At 46.4% G+C, this 20,352-nt stretch overlaps 1 protein-coding gene across 1 annotated transcript; it reads right to left on the reverse strand.

Moving 5' to 3' along the window:
• Positions 1 to 8,176: 8,176 nt before the first annotated feature.
• LOC101974273 (potassium voltage-gated channel subfamily A member 5) lies at positions 8,177 to 10,438 on the reverse strand. Its single transcript, XM_005342852.2, is given in 3 exon segments — positions 8,177 to 9,014; positions 9,017 to 9,541; positions 9,544 to 10,438. Coding segments are annotated over 3 exon segments (1,812 nt in total). The 3' UTR covers positions 8,177 to 8,622.
• Between the last annotated feature and the right edge of the window lie 9,914 nt (positions 10,439 to 20,352).

Raw genomic sequence — 20,352 nt, forward strand, 5'->3', positions numbered from 1 at the left:
GCTGGGGCTGGGGCTCAGCAGTAGAGCTCTCACCTAGAACGTGTGAGGCCCTGGGTTCCATCCTCAGCACCACATAAAAATAAATAAATAAAATAAAGGTATTGTGTCCAACTACAACTAAAAAATGAATATTTTTTAAAAAAGTAAATATAAATATAGATTATCCTCTCTCACCCTGGTACACAAGAAGCATCATCTTGCTTTGCCCTTCCTATAATGTGCCAGTGCATTTACACTTTCCTGATTCCTCTTATAGCCATGTAGCATTCAATTTTATGGATAAACCGTAATTCGTTTAACTAGTCTTGGGATAGACATTTGGGTTGTTCCTAACTCTGTTCTGGTGCTGGGGATAGAACTGGTGGCCTAGTGCTCTACATCAGAGCTATACCCCCAGCCTCTAACCCACCCCCAGCCTCTAACCCACCCCCAGCCTCTAACCCACCCCAAGCCTCTACCCCACCTCTTTTTACCTTAACAATGTTACAAAGCATAGCTGTTCTATGCTTTGTGGCATATCCTGCAGGATAAATGACCAGAAATGGACTTTCTGAATCAACAGGTGCATCTCCGTAGTGGTGATTGACACTGCCAGATGGTGCCACACTGGCCCTACCATGCATGTCCCCAGCAGCAAAGTGCGTGGTGCCTGATTTCACCAGCCTCGCTGAGGGAGGCAGCGTCTCCGTAGTTTAGTTTGCATTTCGTTTTCTGTGAGCATTCTTTCGACATGTTCAGGAGCCATGTGTATTTTTCTGCTCATTCTCTCTGTCGCTTCCCCACTGGATGCACACTTTTCTTTCTATTTCTGACAAGAAGATGCTCTCTACTAGGAGAACTCAGCCTTTTGTAGTGAGCGAATGGTGCTTCTCCATCCCTGTACTTGGGTTTCTTGGCCTGCTTAGCTCCTCTTTTCTGTTCCCTAGACCTCCACCGACCCGCCCGCCCGCTGTCTTCATCCAGGCGGTGCTATAACCAATTACCATAAACTGGATGGCTTATAAACCACAGAGGTGTATTTTTCACAGTTCTGGAGACTGAGAAGTTCAAGATCAAGACACTGGCGGATTCAGTGTGTAGCCAGGCCTTGCCTTCTGGTTAGCTGGGGTCTTCTCACAGTGCTCTCAAGGGTGGAAGAGCGGGGAGGCAGCTGCCTGTCCTTATAAGGACACTGATCACAAATTCCATCCAGGTGGGCTCCATCCTCATGACCTACCACTTTGCAAGGTCCGGTCTCCTAATACCTGATATGATTGCCCTGCCTATGAAGAATTCGGTCCTATACGATTACCTGAAGGGCTGCTGTATCGGCGTCTGATTCCTGGGAGTGATATCATTCCCACTCCTTCTAGGCCATGAAAAGTTGGACTAAGTTGTTGGCTGTAACTTAAATCACTATAGTAATAAGAAACCTGAGGAAACACTTTTAAAAGTTCTGTGTGTAGATGCCGTACCGAGATCACGACACACCGGATCCAAAGTGCCCTGACTTGGAACCCAGGAGAGCAGGTCGCCCTGGGAAGTCCCTCACATGCCCCTGACCCGCCACTGTCTTGTCTCTGGGTTTTCTCTGTTTCCCAAAGTGCTGGGAGGGGCTTCCTCTGAGGTCCCTTTCCCAGAAGGACTGCAACAATTATGAAATTTCATTAATCAGGTAAGATTAACCAGAGAGAAAAGACTAAAGATCTCCACACCAGGACACCTGCCTATCTGGACAGACGTCTCATCTATTCTTCTGAGAGACTTTACCTATAATGAAACAAACTTTGTTACCAGGTATCTCTCCCCTCTCCTCTGCCATCCCTGGTCACCAGCACCTCCAGATCCCCCAAAAACCTCCCTATTCAAAACTATTCATTAAGGTAGCTCAGAAAGTTACTTAAGCTGGCTGCTGGAGAGTCTCATGTTTTGTGTGAGTCCTGTCTCTGATTTTTTCCACATTCATGTTAATAAATGTGTGTATCTTTTCTCCTATTTAATCTGCCTAATGTCAATTCACTCCAGTAAAATTTCAGAGGGTGGACGGGAAATCTCCCTCCAGCCTCCAGTGTCTACCTATGGACTCTGGAGAATTCGGCCTTCAGGCAAGATCACCCCCTCCCAGAGGCTGCTCCTAGCCCTCTGATTCCTATTTGTCTCTCATGCAAAATACATTTGTTCTGTCCCAACAGCCTCAATGTCTGAACTCACTCCTTGAACTTTAAAGTCTAAGTCCAAAGTCTCATCTAAAGATTATCTAAATTAGATTTGGGAAGGACTGGATGACTCACAAGAGGCAGATTGCTCAGCGGAGACATTCCTGAGAAACTGGGAGGAAGAAGGGGTAACAGGTCCAAGAGCAGCTTCAACCCCCGAGGCCTGAGAATGGTCTTGGACTCAAGTCTCTGCCCCCAGGCTCTCTGGGTTGGCTGTGGCCTTCCAGACCCCCTAGGGTGGAGGTCCTGCCCCCACAGTCCTGCCCCCACAGCCCGACTCCCAGGACAGACTCCCAGAACAGCCCGACTCCAAGGCTTTGCTGCTACAGCTTCTGCACACTCTGGTGGTTAGAGTCGGAGCCTGGGGCTCTCCGGGGCTGGACTTGTGCTTTGGGGGCTCCAAAGCAGCCCTGCCCCAGAGCCCTGCTGGACGTTTCCCTTGGGGGATTCTCTGCTGTCCCTGCAGCTACTCTCTGCCTGAGCCCCAGAGATTTTGGCCATTCTTGGAAACCTAGGTGTGAAGCCAGATTTAAAGTTAGGCAGTCAGTGTGGTCAGGTAAACTGGGTCTAATATCCAGTAAGACCCAAAAGGGAGGCCAGGTTGAGAACAAATTCCCGGAACAGTGGAACAACTGGAATGTTAATGTACCCAAGGCCCAGAGCCCATCCCAAAGAAATGTTAATGAAGATTTCTTCTTTGGCCCACCTGTGCCCCACCCCTCGGGCCTTCGCACCTACATTCCATCACCGAAAGAACTATAAAAAGGGGAGACAACCGCAGGTCCACGGATTCCACCTCTTGGGTCTCCTTCTTGAGAAGTCTTTCCTGCTGTCCTTTAATAAACTTCTAATTTCTACTCTGACCTCGCCTCGGCATGCTTCTCTGTGTTATTCTTCAACATTGGGGTCAACAGCGGTAACAGGTGGACGCAGCCGTACCCCCCGCCCCAGATTTGGGGGCACAGCGTGTGCCATACCGGGACTCCCTGGGGCTGTAACTGGGTGGCTGAGGAGACAGAATGGAGGTGGGGAGCCTTGGGGCGACGCTGGCAGCCAAGGCCCCACAGCACCCACACCTCCTTTGAAATTGCTGGGGTCTGGCAATCCGGGCTTGTGATGGGAGGGGCAGGCCAGTGACCCCCTGCAATGCCTTCAGTCATTCTCCAGTTCTCTAGGACAACAGACCCACACTAACCTTATCAGAATGTCCTCTGGTGACACCTTTATTCTCTCCTGAGCAGCATTTCATTTTTCCCCTGTATTCCAGGGCTCAGACCTTTTGATTAACACTTCTGTCTTCTCCCATTTACTGTAAGCACTTAGGAAAGAACTATCTACACCTACAACACTGCTTAAAAACATACTTCTTTCTTTCGTTCGTTTTTTTTTTTTTTTTGTGTGTGTGTGTGTGTGAGATACCAGAGATTGGACCCAGGGGTGCTCTACCACTGAGCTATATCCCTAGCCCTTTTTTTTTTAAAGACAGAGTGAGAGAGGAGAGAGAGAGAGAGAGAGAGAGAGAGAGAGAGAGAGAGAGAGAGAGAGAGAAAGAGAGAGGGAATTTTTTTTAATATTTATTTTTTAGTTCTCGGTGGACACAACATCGTTGTTTGTATGTGGTGCTGAGGATCGAACCCGGGCCCCACGCATGCCAGGTGAGCTCGCTACCGCTTGAGCCATATCCCCAGCCCAAGCCCTTTCTACTTTTTATTTCAAGACAGGTTCTCAATAAGTTGCTGAGACTAGCCTCCGACTTGCAATCCTACTGCCTCAGCCTCCCAAATCACTGGGGTTATTTACTGCTCACAAGGTTCCATCTTCATGAAGCACCATGACATACAACTGAGTCAAATTTGGTGCCACTTTATAACAAGGGTTGCCTCTCCCCCAGTTCCCAAAAACATTCCTCATCAGAATGGCTTACTCTTCATAACCCCTCAGCATTCTGTTCCTGGCCTCAAAAGTGTTCTCTTTGATGGTCAGAAGGGCAAGCTCCCTCTTTCCTTTCTGGGATTTTACAAGAATCACCCTTAATATATATTTTTTTCACCCTTAATATTAATAGTCTGTTCATGGCAACGTAGGTTTTTCTTGGCGTGCACCTCAAAACTCCTCTAGTTCCAAAGTTTCTTCCACACTATGAATATTTGCAACAGCAGCTCCTCCCCCACTTGTGGGTGCCAACTTTCAGGCTTTGTCTTTTGGGGTGGCTCAGGTGGCTTATAAGCAACAGAAACTTATCTAGGTTTGTGCCAGGGACCAGGATCTCTGTGGAACTCCCAAGCTTGTAATTTAACATCTCCAGTATGCTTGAAAGGGTGGAAAAGTTTTTTTCACTAGTGAAGATTGGGCTCCCTGGACTTATTTAAGAAACAAGGCTGGAGTACAGCTCAGTGGTAGAGCATGAGCTTAGTATGCACAAGGCCCTGGTTTTGATTCCCAGCACTGCAAAATCAGAAGGAAAAGAAAGAGAGAAGGATTAAAGAGCTAGGCATGGTGGCTCACACCTGCAATCCCAGCATCTCAGGAGGCTGAGGCAGGAGGATCACAAGTTCCAGGCAGACTCAGCAACTCAGTGAGGCCCTAAGCAAATTAGCGAGACCCTGTCTCCAGGACCAGCTGGAAGAAAGAAAGAAAACAGCAGCAGCAATTATCAAAACAGCTGGTATTTATTAAGTTCTTATTCTGTGTCAGACACAACACCAAGTATGTCACTCATATTAACTTAGCTAATCCACTCAACAACCCTATTAATTAGTAACCTTTCCATCCCCATTTGCAGAAATAGGGACTGAAGCCAGGTATGGTGGTGCACACCAATAATCCTGGCAATTCTGGAGGCTGAGACAAAAGGATTGCAGGTTTGAGGCCAGCATCAGCAACCTAGTGAGGCCCTGTTTCAAAAAATAAGAACTGGGGATGTAGCTCACCTATAAAGTGTCCTTGGTTTCAATCCCCAGTACAAGAAGATGAAGAGGAGGAGGAGGAAGAGGAGGAAGAGGAGGGAAAGGGAAGGAGGGGAAGAGGAGGAGGAGGAAGAGGAATAGATTAAGGCACAGATTTACCCAATTCCTGTAGCTGGTAAATGGCAAAATGGGTACTGCAACCCAGCAGCCATAGCTACAAGAGGAAGGCTGAGTTGCAGCTCGGGTGGGCGTGGCTGAGTCAGGTGGAGACCCCAGTGAAATGTACAGGGGAGTCCAGAGAGCAGGCTGAGGACGGGCTTGAAGACATTCTCCCAGGACTCTGCACTGGGGAGTCAGGTGGGGCCCAGGAGGGGGACCCCAGTCTCCCCACCAAGCCTCCTTTGGGAAGAACCAGGACTTCCCTGCCAATCCTGCTCTCCAAGTCCTCCCCATCTTTATTCAGAATAAAAGCTGAAGGCCTCCCGTGGCCCACAAGCCCTTGCTCCTGTAGCTGGCACTGGCTTTGGGTCCCTTGGGTATCCAGAGAATATCTTGGCAAAGGAGAAGCAGGGAGACTCCAGTAACCTCCCTCAGAGCTCCTCCCCACTTGGTCTGTGCCCCCCCAAACACAAGCAGACACTGCTTTCAACAAGCAAAGCCTCGATTTCTTCTGTTTTCTGTCGTAGTTGGCTGTATGCAGCAGGTGCTGAGGCACAGTGGTTAAGACCCAGGGCTTTGGAGGCTGCCCTCTGAGTTGAAGTCCAGCCCCCCCACTTAATAATCCTGTGTTAGGTTGGTGCGGTGGCACACGCCTGTAATCCCAGCAGCTCAGGATGCTGAGACAGGAGGATGGGGAGTCCAGAGGCAGCCTGAATAACTCAGGGAGACCCTGTCTCTAAATAAAATACAAAAAGTGGCTGAGACTGTAGCTCAGTGGTTAAGTGCCCTTGGGTTCAATCCCTGGTACCCCCCCCAAAATAATAATCAGGTGTTAGGTAGTAGTTGAGATCTCAGTTTCCCCATCTGTAAATTGGAGGTGATATATTGTGCTGACCTGGCAGAGTTGTCCTCAAGATTAAATAAATTAGTCTGGGTAAAGGTGCCCAGGGGAAGGTAGGCGCTGCTAAATGTCATTAGGAAGGGCCTGCAGGGCCGTCTTCGCTGCTGGAGCTGCTGTCTCAGGAGCTTGGATCACATTAACCCAGGTGCCCAGAGGTACTTTGCAGGATTTTCAAGCCTCTGGGGCTGTGGAGGCCTCCTGTGCTGCCTTCTCCATGTGTGTGTGTGTGTGTGTGTGTGTGTGTGTGTGTGTGTGTCTGTGTTTGCAATTCTCGCAATAGGTTCCCATAGAAGCTTGCCATGTTAACACCTCCCAAGGCTCCACGGGTCTCCTGGGCAGGTAGAGAGGATCACAGATGCAGCCAACCCCAGGAGGGCAGGCGGGTGGCCCAGAGCTCCTGCCCAATGCACAAGGGAGGTAAAGAAAAGTCCCAGAAGGGTTAGGCCACGAGGTGCACATTAGGGTGAGAATCAGATGGGAATCCAGTCTTCCTCTCTCAGCAACTGGGGGCTTTCATTTCTTTTTTCTTTTTTCTTTCTTTCTTTCTTTCTTTTTTTTTTTAAATATTTTTTAGTTGTCAATAGACCTTTTTATCTTATTTACTTATTTATATACAGTGCTGAGAATCAAACCCACTGTCTCACATACACTAGGCAAGTGCTCTACCCCTGAGCCACAACCCCAGCCCCTTGTTTCCTTTACAAAGTGTAAATTATACAAGTAAGGAGTCTCCTCATCTGAAAAACATGCAGGTAAGTGAAAACAATGTGTCATGGCCACCCTGTGTCACTGGCCTGCACTCTGTACCCAGGCCCTGGCCCTGCTTTTCCACTTGACAAACCACCCTCCAGCATAGCGGCTCCCAGGGCAGCCATGGGTCTGTTTATGCATCCGGGTAGCCCCAGTGCTGAGGACAGCGGCCTCAGTGAAGGCAATAAATATGCATTCGATCCCTGTCCCCACCATGACAAGGTAACTGCCATTATCAGTTGGCCTTTCTTTCCTTCCAGATCAGCATCATCCAATAGAAAGTTCTGCAACAACAGAAATGTCATCATTAGCCACTGCTGCACTTCAAGTTCGGCTGATGGCTTTCAGGAACTGCTCAGGGCAAGGCTACAATCTGTCAAAACCAGCCTTTAATGGGAACAGGCAAATCCTTCCCCTGGCCTCTTGCTGCTACTGTCCACCATAAAGGCTTTGCTTATTCCTCTGCTGTGCCATAGGGCAGTGGGCATCAGGCACTGTTCCCTGTGTGACTTTCACACTCATCTGCGCTTTTGTGAACAGATTTCATGCCTGTGGAAATCAGATTTGTTTCTCAGATCTATTGAGAGCAGTGCCAAGGAAGTCCTAAAACCTGCAGAAAAGGACACTTCAGAAATCCGGCCCCAAGGAACCACTGGGGTGGAGGGGGGGTGTACTCACCATCCTCTTCCTTTTAGCCCCCTGCACATTCCATACTGATGTGGTGTCTGATACCACACATCACACAGCACCTTGCAGTGTGTCTGTGTCAAAGGCAGCCTGAAACAAACAGAATCTACCCACCATCGCCTCTGAGGCTTAGAGAAACCATTATTAGCTTTCCAAGTCTTCTACCCCCAGTCGAGGCATTTGCCCTGACTCCAAAACCAGAAACAACAAGTGGCAGACTATTATCTAAAATTTCAAAAAAAAAAAAAAAAAAACCTAACACTTGCCCCAAGTAAGTCACAATTTATTTCCTGGGATTAAAAATAAGGAAAATGGATTATCAGAAGTCTTCCTCTAACACCATTAGAATGCTTTTCAAAGAAAGTTATAAGAATCACTTAAGGCTCACAGAAAAAGTCAGATCTGTTTTTTGTTGTTTTTTTCCAGAACATTCCTTACCCTAGATATAAAGCGCCCATATCACATCCCAGAAAAGAGAGAGACTTGAAGAAACAGCCATGCCAGGATCTCTCGCTCCAAGTATCCCAGGAAAACATCAAAAAACTCTTGTACATAAATTCAACATATATCTTGGGAATAAATGCAAATATTCTCCCTCTGAACTACAGTACAAAAATTCACTCACCAGCCATAAAAATAACATTGTCTTCTATACACAAATATAATAATATGTAAAACAAATTTGGAACACATGGATGGGGAGAGCTACAGAATCTCTTGGGATCTGAGCTATTTAAAGTCATTTTTGTTTGGGTTATCCCTCTGCTGGGTATAGGAAGCTGGCTAAAATACATTCAACTCACAGCGCTCACCATTTCAACAGCTCCTGTGTCATGGAATGTGGTACTTTTTAAAAATAGGCGACCCTTGGTGTCATGGAAAAAAAGAGGGAAAATGGGGAGTTAGAGGGTAGGAGGAAGAGAAAAACAGGCTTCAGTAACAAGGTGGACTTGGAATACTCTGTGGTATAAAGTAAATCTCCAGCTTCAGAGGCCACCCCTGTTCCCCAATCTGCTGCCTCCCTTTACAAGTCAGTTTCCCAGCTGCTGTCCAGACAGAGGGCATACAGAGATCTCCGCAAGTCAACATTGCTCTTGGCCTTGAGATTACACTTCTCCAGGGGGCAGCTGCCCCTTCGGTTACTGTCGGAATTCTCCAGGGACCCCCCAGCCTTGCAGAGGGAAGCCTTGCTCCAGCTGGACTTCCTTTGTCCTCTGGAGTCTAGTCCAGACCCCCGTCTCTGGTTGCCTTGCTCTTCCTTCAGGGCTCCCTGCTCTTCATGGTCTGTCTCCTGGTGACAGAAGTAGTTAAAGTTGGAGACAATGACGGGCACAGGCAGGGCAATGGTGAGGACCCCAGCAATGGCACACAGAGAGCCCACAATCTTACCACCTACGGTGATGGGCCTCATGTCCCATAGCCCATGGTGGTCATAGTGACTACTGCCCACCAGAAGGCATCAGGGATGCTGGAGAAGTGGGACCCCTGGTTGTCTGCTTCTGCAAAGTAGATGGCACTGGAAAAGAGGATGACTCCAAGGAAAAGGAAGAAGATGAGCAGCCCCAGCTCCCTCATGGAGGCCTGCAAGGTCTTCCCCAGAATCTGCAGCCCCTTGGAGGGTCTCGAGAGCTTGAAGATGCGGAACACCCAGACCAGGCGGATCACCCTGTGGATGGCCAAGGACATGGCCTGCTGCCCGTTCTGGCCACCCCCTCCTCCACCTCCTAGCTGTTGTTCTGCCAGTTCAGTGCCCAGGGTGATGAAGTAGGGAAAGATGGCCACAATATCAATGATGTTCATGGTGTTCCTGGAGAACTCTGCCTTGCTGGGACAGGCAAAGAAGCACACAAGCAGCTCAAAAGTGAACCAGATGACACACGTGGTCTCTACAATGAAGAAAGGGTCTGCCAATGTCATAGGCAGGAGTGGAGCCACTGTCGGCCAGAGGGAGGTGCCATGGCCCCACTGCCATTTGTCCCTGAGGCGGGGGCAGAAGGCTGGTAAGGCACCGGGGGATGTCGAAGACGCTCATGTTCATCCCTGAACTCAGGCAGGGTCTCCAAGCAGAAGGTGATGATAGAAATGAGAATGACTAAGACGGAGATGATGGCGATGGCCCGTGCAGACCCAGAGCTTTCCAGGTATTCAAAGATCAGCCACACCTGACCTTGGAACTAGTTACGGGGCAGGAGTTTCTCCTCTTCTTTAATGAAGCCCTCGTCCTCCCGGAAGCACTCCATGGCCTCATCCCCCAGCTGGTAAAAGCAGATCTCATCTGCGAACACTTTCAGGGAGACATTGACCAGCCTCCACAGGCGCCCTCCAGACTGGTAGTGGTAGAGGATACCATCGAAGCTGGGCCGATTGCGGTCGAAGAAGTACTCATTTCTCAGAAGGTCAAAGTAGCGCAGACGCTTGGCTGGGTCCCCCAGGAGGGTATTGGGGAACTGAGCCAAGGTGCCCAGCTGCGTCTCGAAGTGCAGCCCAGAGATGTTTATGAGAACTCGCTGGTGGTGAAGGGACCCCGGTCCCAGTACTGGTACCTGGTCCTCCACCATGCCCAAGCTGGGGTTGCCTTCTCCCTCCTCATCCTCTGGAGTTGGCCGTCTAGGCTGAGGCAGTTCCTGAGGCAGCGGAGGCAAAGGTCCCCCTCCTGGGTCCGTGCCCCTCTGTGAGCTGCACCCCCTTGGAGCCTGCTCCTCTTGCCCATCGCTAAGCCCAGCTGTCGGAGGATACTGAAGCTCTTCTCCCATGGTCTGACCACAGCCTGGTCTTGCCTCACCTTCTCCTCTGATGGTCATGGCACCTCCGTTCTCCAGGGGCACCAGGGTGATCTCCATGGCCCTGGAGCAGGGGGCATGCTGCACCCTAGCCAAGGGCTCTTGTGCCCCCCACTCAGGTTCTGCCTACACCTTTTGTCGGGCTCCTCTCCCGCAGTCCGCTGGTCTGGCTTTGGGGCGGGCTGGGGTTGCTGGCACGATCCTCTCCCTTGGTCCTGACGTCAAGAGCTGCTGCCCTGCTCTATGCTCCTCTCCCTCTCTCTCCCTTACTCTCTGTTCTGGCAGCCGGTTACCAGGCAGCCAAAAAGCCTCCTTCCAGCAGATGCAACCTTCAGCCGCCCCTCTGGCTGCACTGCTGCTGCAAGGCCTCCACCCTTTGTGCCTCCCCCGCCTTCTTCTCCAGCTTCCCTTCCCGAGTATGTGGCAGCGGGTTTCTCCCAAGAGGACTCAGCTGGGGCCCTGGGCTAGAGAAAGGAGGGGGGCGAGAAGGTCCCCACACCTCGGAGGGTGGAAGAGAGGGAGGGAGCTGCGCGCGAGAGAAACAGGTTGTACTGAGACCATAGAAACTCCAGGAGCAACCAGATGAGAACAGCTCTGCTTTTCAGTTCACCTGGGAACCCGCTGAAAGCCGAATGGACCCGAGGGGAAATCAACTATCATGCTATGAAAGCACTAAGCTTTGCGCTGAGTCGAAGCAGGAGAAAGGAGACAACAGTTGCGTGTGTATGTGTGTGTGTGTGTGTGTGTGTGTGTGTGTGTGTGTGTATACATATTTCCCTTTGGAGGAATAATGATATTTTTTTGGGAAGAATTACAGACAGGAGGGGGCATGGCAGAGCTATGGACCTTGAAATATATATATGGAGACGCATCTGTCTTCCCATTTCTCTATAAACCCACAAAAAGATACTAGGCTGAACCTTGTAGCACCCCCTGCCCTTGACCTGGGAAAAGTCCTATCCCCAGCTCAGACAGCAGTGGTGAACCAGGACATATCCAAAGGCAGCCCCAGGCTGGCAGCCTCATCATGAGATTAGCTGTCTGGTCCCATAACCCTGCCACAACCCATCAGCCCTCTCAACCAAATCTTATTTACAAAAATCATAACAGGAGGGGAAGGAAGGACTTAAAAATCTTGGTGAGGACTGATTCTGCCTGGTGAACCTTATAGTTAGCAACTGCATGGGGCAGTAGGGAGATGGGGTGAAGGGTGGATGATTAGAGGGAATTACTTTGCTCTTACTATGTATCAGCCAACTCTTGGTGCTTTACAAATATTAACTCACGTATTCTTACAGCAATCTATTTTGCGAGTATTATTTTTGTTCCCATCTTATAAATGAAGAAACAGAAGTACAGAGAGATTGGCTAATTTGCCCAGCATCTCAAAAGTAGAAAGTGGCAAAGCTGGGGATTCAAACCAAGGGAAATCTTTCCAGGAATGTCTGGCTGTTCCAGACACAGCCTACAGATTCTTGACTTTAAATGACCATAGTCACTTGAATGAATATCTCATTAGATTGTCTATTTTTGTTCCTGTAATTGTTTGGGGATTTATAGCTGTGGATGTTACAGCCTCTGGTCTATGAATTTATCTACACAGGGGGATGATCAGAAACTTGGTTCTGGGTGTACAAATTTTTGTTGAAATAGCAGAGTGTAGATATACAAGCTTGTGCCAGAGTTGCTGTGAATCTGGTTCATGTAAATGTTTTTTGTTGTGTATGACTCTGCTGTCTTTGCAGATGTGCATAAATGAAGAAGGGGAATGAATGTGAAAATCAGTATGTGGAGACATCACTGGCTAACCACAGGGACTTGTATTCTCCTCTCCCAAACTGTTTCATCTCCACTGGGCTTTTATTCTTTGGGCGGGTGGGGGGGGGAGTGCTGAGGATTGAACTCAGGTCCTTAAGCATTGGCCTTGTGCATGCTAGGCAAGTGCTCTACCTCTGAGCAAGCCCTGAGCCCCTTTTGTTTTCTGTGGCTCTTTAAAGTTGCCAGTCAGCATCAGGTCTGCCCCTGCTGAGCTTGTGGAGGATGAGGTCAGACACTCATGACCATGGTGTCCTGTTTACTAACTCAAGCATCTTGTAAATGCCATATTAATCCCCTTTGGATTCCCCAAGGGAAAGAGTCTCTGGAGTCCCTTGTCTTCTAGGCACCTTGGGAAAGACTGTTCTCTGAAGAATCAGAATACAACATAAAAAGTCCTGCACTTAAGTCAGGCCTCTTTTAATGTGGTATTTTCTTTAATTGGCTTCCTGTGCTTTTACTATCTCTCCCAAGTTTCTTGCAAAATTACCTTCAGATGTCATAATTGGCAGCCATGGAAATCTCCCTTAAAAAAGAACTTGGTTATCAGCTGCAGGAGTGCAGTTAGTTGTCAACTCCCATCTGTTAGCACCTTCTCACTCTGTCTCAGATTTCCAGCAGAGGTCTTGCTCCCCCCCCCAACTCACCCCCCACCAACCCCCAGGCAGCCCTCTGCCAATGACTGTGCACAGAAGAGTTTCAAGGACTTGGCCACTTCTGCCCAATGCAAAATTCCCCTAACAGTAACCTTTGCTCTGGAGGTCCCCATTGAGTCGGCCAAGACTGAGATCTGTGTTGTATTCTGAGATTCACCCTTTCCAACCTGTCTTTGTCTTCTCTTTCCTTTCCCAAGTTTTGGATCAGCATCATTGTTTGAATGCTTTACCTAAGGAATTCTGCTTCCTATTACTTTTGTCTTTTATCATCTTCCAATAAACCTCTTGCATTCCATCTCTTATCTTCTCCCCAGAAGACACATCACATAACTGAAACCTGCCTTCTTTTCTACACATCTAGTCCTAGAAAAATATGTTCTTTCATAGTAGTGTTAAAAGGTGGACCATCACCTCAGGATCTTGTTAAAATGCAGAGTCTGCTCTGGTGTGCATTTTAGACTAATTTCAAACACACTTCCAGGTGATACTGTTGTTCCTATCTACAGATCTGACCATCAGCCTCTTCTCAGACAAGATCCAAACAAAGTTTCTAGCATTTTTTCCATTTCTAGATATGTTCCTAGAATGACATGCACCGAGGAGAAAAAATGGGAGTTCTCCTGTTAATTCATTGGGCTGGTCCTATCATATAATAGGAGGACTTTAAAGGAATACAGAACCAAAGAGAAAAAGAGTGATTTTAAGACAGGTATTGAAGGGAGAGAGTGCTGGGCTGGAGGAGAAGGAAAGGAAGAAGAGAAAGAGAATAAGGAATCCTAAATGTCAAGTTTATTATCCATTCCAAATGTATTTACAGAGTACCTGATATGTACAAGCCTTTGATGACCAAGATATATGTGATTCATTTCCCTAGATGGTACATCCGAGGGAAAGCAAAAGACACAGAGCATCTAATCTTAAATTAATTGTTTGATTACAGTTTTGATGATTGGCACCAACTAGAATATGGAGTACTATGAGAATAGTGGGGATCCTGACTCTACCTAGGGCTCAGGGAAGATTTCCTGAGGTTGTGATGGAAAAGACAAGCTATTTCAGGTGGAAGGAAGAGTGTGTCCTGAGACACCAGTAAAGGAAGAGACAGGGTTGTCTTGAGGAACAAAAGAAAGCTAATGTCGTTGACACAGAGGGCCAAGGAAGAGTTTTGTGAGATTGAGTCGGAGAGAAAGATGAATATAAAGTCGTGAAAAGCCTGCTCCATCACATTTCACCATGTCCCCAGCAAGATGGCATAATAGTTTCTTTCTTATATTCAGATTCTTTGCTTGTTTCTCTGTTAAATAAAACCATATGGTTTTATTTTAGCTTCCAGTTGCTCATTTTGTACCCTATTTCTTTCATTCCTATTAGAATATATCTTTGGTTTAATCTTTGTGGATATGTATGTATCTATCTTATCTATAACTGGTACCTTCCACACCATTAATCCATCTGTCTACCTGCTGACCTATTTATCTATCATCTATTTGTGTATCAATAGATAAATGGACAGTAGGCGACAGATACACAAAGACAGAGATCATAAAATCAGGAACTACTCTTTACTTATCTGATTTTCCTTCCAACACCAAACATGGTGCTGAATTAACATCATGCATTTCAATAAATATGTGCTGAATGCAATTGAACTAAGAGAAAGAAATTCACCTGTTGCAGCAAGGAGGAAGGGGAAACTGAGGGACAGGAATGAAGGGTAATTTCTGAAATCACTTAAATAATGAAGACTCATTTGAATGGCCAAATAGGCTAAGTGGTAAATTAAATTTTCTCTGGCCCTTTGTTCATATATATATATATATATATATATATATATATATATATATATATATATATATATCACTGTATTATCTACTGTTGCATAAGCCAGCCACCTCAATTGTGTAGATAAAAACAGCTGTGTGGGTAAAACAATAATTTAGTATATTGGGTTGTGCAATTTAATTCCTAGTGTTTATAAGGCCTAAAGTTACTGTAGCTCTGTTTGTTATATCAGAATCAAACAAAAACATGAAGACCTGTTGGATTTTCACCCAGTTCAACCGGAAACCTTTCATTTCTAGACAGAATTTAAAGAGTCAAGGAGGAGGCAAAAATAATATTTGTTTTTAATTATGCCATTCATCTCTTACCTGTCAAACATGAATTTTGCCCCTCCTCCTTGAAGTGATTGACAGCCATGGGAGCCACATTGGTGCTGCCCTGGGATTCTGGAGAGAGTCCTGGTAATAACCTGCACTGAAATGCTACAAGCCAACTAACACTACGAACTACACAGTCTAAGTCTCAGGACTCAGCCTACTTCTCTTTTCACTTAAGAAGATGGACAAATGGGTGCTGTTGCAAGAACCACACCTGTAATATATATCCAGCCATCTCTGGGGGCTACCCCAACCAAACCCCAGGTACCATGGAGGGAGGTCAGATTTCATAAAGTAAGAGCAGCACACTCTACAATGAGCCCTCACTTTTCTAAGATCCTGGTAAACTAATTATTCCAAATAACCTGATCACACATCTACTCTGGGTCCCAGGATCCCCTTTCCATTAAAAAGGAAAACTAGTCAGACCACCATTGTATCTCCTTCCTCAAGGACCTGTCAACCCCAGACTGGGAAGATTTGTTTTCTCTAACCTCCCCAATAGCATCTTTCTAAGGGAAAATAGAGGTGTCATTAGCTGGGGGAGCAGGTTCAGGACTTCTCAGGCTGGACTAGGGAGAGCCAAAGAGAAGGCAGTGTCAAAATTAAAAAATTGAACCTCTTCTCAACTTAAAAAAAAGGAAAACTTGATTAATAGATCCTTGGTAGGCTGGGTCTCACTGCTGTTATGAAGCATGCAATTCTATGGTATATTACTATTAAATAGCATACTGCAAGGATATCTGATCAGCAATAATTGGTAATAGAGTATCAATCAGCAAAATAGTAAAGTTCTTTCATTGAATCCTCTATCCCAGATGCATTTACTTCTAAGATCTGTAGCAAAAAAAAAAAAGCAAACATTTTAACAAGGGGAGCAGATGTTCTTCCTTTCCCTCCACTTCCCTTCTCACTTGCCCCTCAGTCTAACACCTTGGGAAGGAAGCCCTGGAAATGACTTTCCTTTGCTGTTTGGTGGAAACCCAAAGGTGGAGTGGAGCAGAACAAGTGTATAAAAAATATACATGTGCTAGGGACTGGAGATCGTTTAATTACTGCAAGAAGTAGGAGCAGGTAGGCGGGAAGAGCCATCCAAGAGGGAGAGGGAAGAGGAGCAGAGAGATTATACTTCCATGGACCCAGATCCTGAGAGAGACCTCCCAGTCACCCCAGTTACAGAAACAGAGCCCTGTTACCCTAGGTACAGAAACAATATCCCATTAGGTAGTTCTGTGTTCTTAAAGGTTTCTATAGCAAAAGGAAAAGAACATCTTGCTCCAGTCATGACTCTTCTTGGCATGGTTGTTTTACAAAATGAAATCACAAAACAAAATGGAGTCACTTTTGCTTTTACTATCACAGTTCATGCAGGCCATATCTTTGCATCTATTTTTTCTCAATGACCCTCTGAAAATAAATCCTCTGTATTCTGATTTGGCAAAACGTTGGTTTAGTCATGGAACACAATTAAGGCTCACCTATGGCATCAATGTGGCTGGCTGGTTCTAGAGATGAAGGCTGAGATAGGATGGCTTTTAGGGCCTGGTTACTCTAAGTGTGGTCCATGGACTTGCCGTGTTGAGATCACCTAGAAACTTACTAGGAAAATAATTTCCCAAGCCCCTCCCCACGCACACTGAATTAGAGTATCTATGTGGCCCAGGAATCCATTTTAACAAGCTCTTGACATGATTCTGATACCCACCAAAGTTGGGAAACACTGTCCCATGTGAGATTCTGGTCCTTTTACTGGATTCTATGGTGCATAAGGAATCTGGAAGCTGGGAAATGAACTCTGGAAAATGGCTTGGGGCCTGGATTGACATAGGCCTGTACAGAGTCCCCACAGCTCATGATGACACTCAGCTTTGCTAGGCCCATTTCTTCATCTGTAATGAAGTATTACATGTCTAGCAAATCATAAGCACTCAATAAATAGAAGTTCATTTGTTAATTTTAGGTGGTCTATGTACTTAATAGCTGGAAAATGCATATATGGGCCCTAAATTATACACATTAGTTGTCTAGAGTGACCACAAAGGTAATTAATGGCCTTTCTTTTTGTTGATCTTCCAGGTTAGTGAAAATGAGACAAATGGATCCCTGGGTATTAGCCTCGGCAGATGCCTTGATGCTGGTATCAGGGCAAGAGATACCAGGGCCTGAACCTTCCTGGTGGTAGTAGTTTCCTATTGTTGCTATAACAAACTTCCAAACAAACCACATAAAATTACTATCTTGCAATTCTGGAGGTTAGCAGTCCAAAATGGCTGTGTGCTAGAATCAAACTGTTGGCAGGGATGGTTAGAAGGAAAAATGGAGGAAAATTCATTTTCTTTTTCCAGCTTCTAGAGGATTCAACACTCCTTGGCTCATCAAAGTGAACAATCATTTTCCTTCATCCAACCTCTGCTCCTTTGTCATGTCTCCTCCTCTGGCGCTTCTATTTCACTCTTCTATCTTTTAAGGACCCTTGTGGTGACATTGGCCCCATGCAGTATAGGTTCCAGGGACAGGACAAGGACATTTGGGGGAGATCATTATTGTGCTTACTGTATTGTTCTTAACCCTATGAAGCATTCAAGGAGATTCCCAGGATGGATTTTGGAGTACTGCAAAGGATCCAGGAGTTTAACTAATCAAATCATCTTCTTTGCAGTTAACAAACATTTGGAGATTTGCTCTGGAGATTCATCAGAAGCTAAGCAACCCGAGACCTTGGTTTTAAACCTAGATTTATGGAATCTAGCTCCATGGTGCCACCCAGATTTCCTCGAAAATAAAAGGTGACCCCAAAGGCTGAATCATCCCAAGGATTCTTCTCTAAAACTGTCTCTCTACTCCTTAAAGTCCCTGTGCATGGATGGAATATTTGCAAATCAAAAGCCTGGTCTCTAATTAGTCACTGCCACTTCTCATGAAGCAGGAGACAGCGAGATTTCTCACACACAGCAATCATTTCTTTCTCTGGTAAAGACAGTGATCTTGGGAAGAGCAATTATCTCAGCAGAATTACCAACCTTGCAGTGTGACCTTATCGACTGTTTGAAATTACATGGTGTGCATTTGCTGCTATTTTAACGTCTGCCTTCTTCTGTTTCCCCCTGCCCTAGCCCAGTGCTGAATCCCCCACACTCCCACCCTCTTTCTTTTTTTTAATCTTGGGAAATAACTTTCTTATTTTTAGTGGTTTGATGCCACTTGTGAGAATATGATAATGAGGATCAGAGTAAGGATTGTCACACTGAGCTGGGGCTCAGCCATCACCCACTGGATTTTTCAACTGAGTGTTAGAGCTTTTGTCTCTGCAACAAAGACATGGATGATGAAAGCCCCCAAGGCTGCTGGCTTCATGAACTGCCTGGCTATTCTCAGCTCCCCAATATTGTTCAACTAGACTGAGTGATCTTGAAAGTCAATTATCAAATGGTATGGGCTCATATTCTAGAGCTCAAGAGTAAGACAAAATTGGAATGAGAGAGAGAGAGAGAGAGAGAGAGAGAGAGAGAGAGAGAGAGAGAGAGAGAGATATGAGAGCTTCTGAATGGCTGAACCCATGAAATTTAGAGTCTGCCCCCAGGAGAGTCTGGAAGCTCCATGTCCCCTCCCCCAATCATCACACTGTTCATTACTTCATCTGTATCCTTTGTAATATCTTTTATAATAAGCCAGTGAATGTGACTAAGTATTTCCCCAAGCTCTGGGAACTCTGAGTCAGAAACACAGGTGAAACAAACTGGGGCTGGTGATTGGCATCTGGAGTAGGGGTGGAGTGACAAGTTTGGGGAACTGAGCCATCCACCTGTGGGATCTAATGTTGTCTCCCAGTAGACGGTGTCAGAATTAAATTCCGGTATTGCAGCCTTGATTGCTAGCTGGATGAGCAAAACCCCACCACACTCAGTGTCATATGCATGTTGTGAAAGATGAGACTGAGTTTGGTTCTTTTCCTTATATTTTCAGAATTATGTTATCATAGTAGTTAATGATAGATCGCAGACAGACATGAGCAATGGGAACATCAGGTTAATGGATGATTTTACAGATTGGGCTATTGGGAGCTGCCACATAAGGGTGAGCGCGGACCCTTACCTTTGAGCAATGGAGGTGTGAGACTGGTTTCCTGCATGCAGAAACAGGTGAATCTCACCTCACTCTGAAGGGGAATAAAGCTCTGGGAGTAGGTGTCACACAATGAGACTGGGCTATACCCCCCACAAACCCAATCTCTTGCTTCATTTGGGTGGAACTTTCTTGAGTGTCTTTCCCCTCAATAAATAGGGCTTCAGGTGTGCTCGCTCTCTCTTTTGCCAGCTTCCCTTGACTCCCTTGTGGGAGCTGGGGCAGAGGAGCCATGGCTAAACCCCAAGAAAAAGGTACTTTCTGTCCCTGAGTGATTATTTCGTGCCAGCCCAATTCACCTGGAGTGACCCTGACTAATTTAGTCACATGTCACGGCACTGGGCCTACTGTGCTGACCTCCCCCCACCCCACCCCCACACACACATGCTTTTTTTTGTAAAAAGCACTTTACCGGACACCACTCGGGACCCTAGCTGACTTAAGTCAATAGGATATGTTGCCTTCCTCAGCAAACAACCTGTTATCTGCAGGAGAAATGCAGACCAAACACTCTTCCAAGACAGTAAGAAGAACAGAGAGTACTCTAAAGGGAGACTTTTGTGACCTTTACACAGACCAGATTCCAGGACTCAAGGAGATGGGATAATTAGAAGCAAAGTCTCCAACCATAAAAATCTGTAAGGACAAGTTCCAATTAGAACAAGTCATCATGGGCCCAGCTGACTCAGAGTTGCCTTGAGTTTTCAGCAGATCTTTTTTTTTTATTGATTGTTCAAAACATTACAGAGCTCAAGACATATCATCTTTCATACATTCGACTCAATTGGGTTTTGAACTCCCCAAATACATAATACAGACTCACTTCTGTTACATACTCACATTTTTACATAATGGCATATTAGTGACTGTTGTATTCTGCTACCTTTCCTATCCCCTACTATCCCCCCTCCCCTCCCCTCCCCTTCCATCTTCCCTCTCTACCTCCTCTGCTGTTGTTCAATTCTCTCCCCTTTTTTTCCCCCCTTCAGCAGATCTTATAATATCAAAATCTCCCCTTCATGGGATGAGACCCTAGGCAATGGGAACTTGAAGTTCTGACTCGATCCTGCTGTCAGTCAAAAATTACATGGTACTCCTGGGAGGGAGTCTCTGGAAACTTCCCTGAGACCCCCAATAAAACTGACCTATTAGAGAGACACACTGTCTCTCTCTTTGAGAGGAAATGCTCTCTCCCTTTCACCCTTGAGTGTCCCTTTATCCC

The sequence above is a fragment of the Ictidomys tridecemlineatus genome, unplaced genomic scaffold (assembly GCF_052094955.1).
Source record: "Ictidomys tridecemlineatus isolate mIctTri1 unplaced genomic scaffold, mIctTri1.hap1 Scaffold_58, whole genome shotgun sequence".
Classification (NCBI taxonomy): domain Eukaryota; kingdom Metazoa; phylum Chordata; class Mammalia; order Rodentia; family Sciuridae; genus Ictidomys; species Ictidomys tridecemlineatus.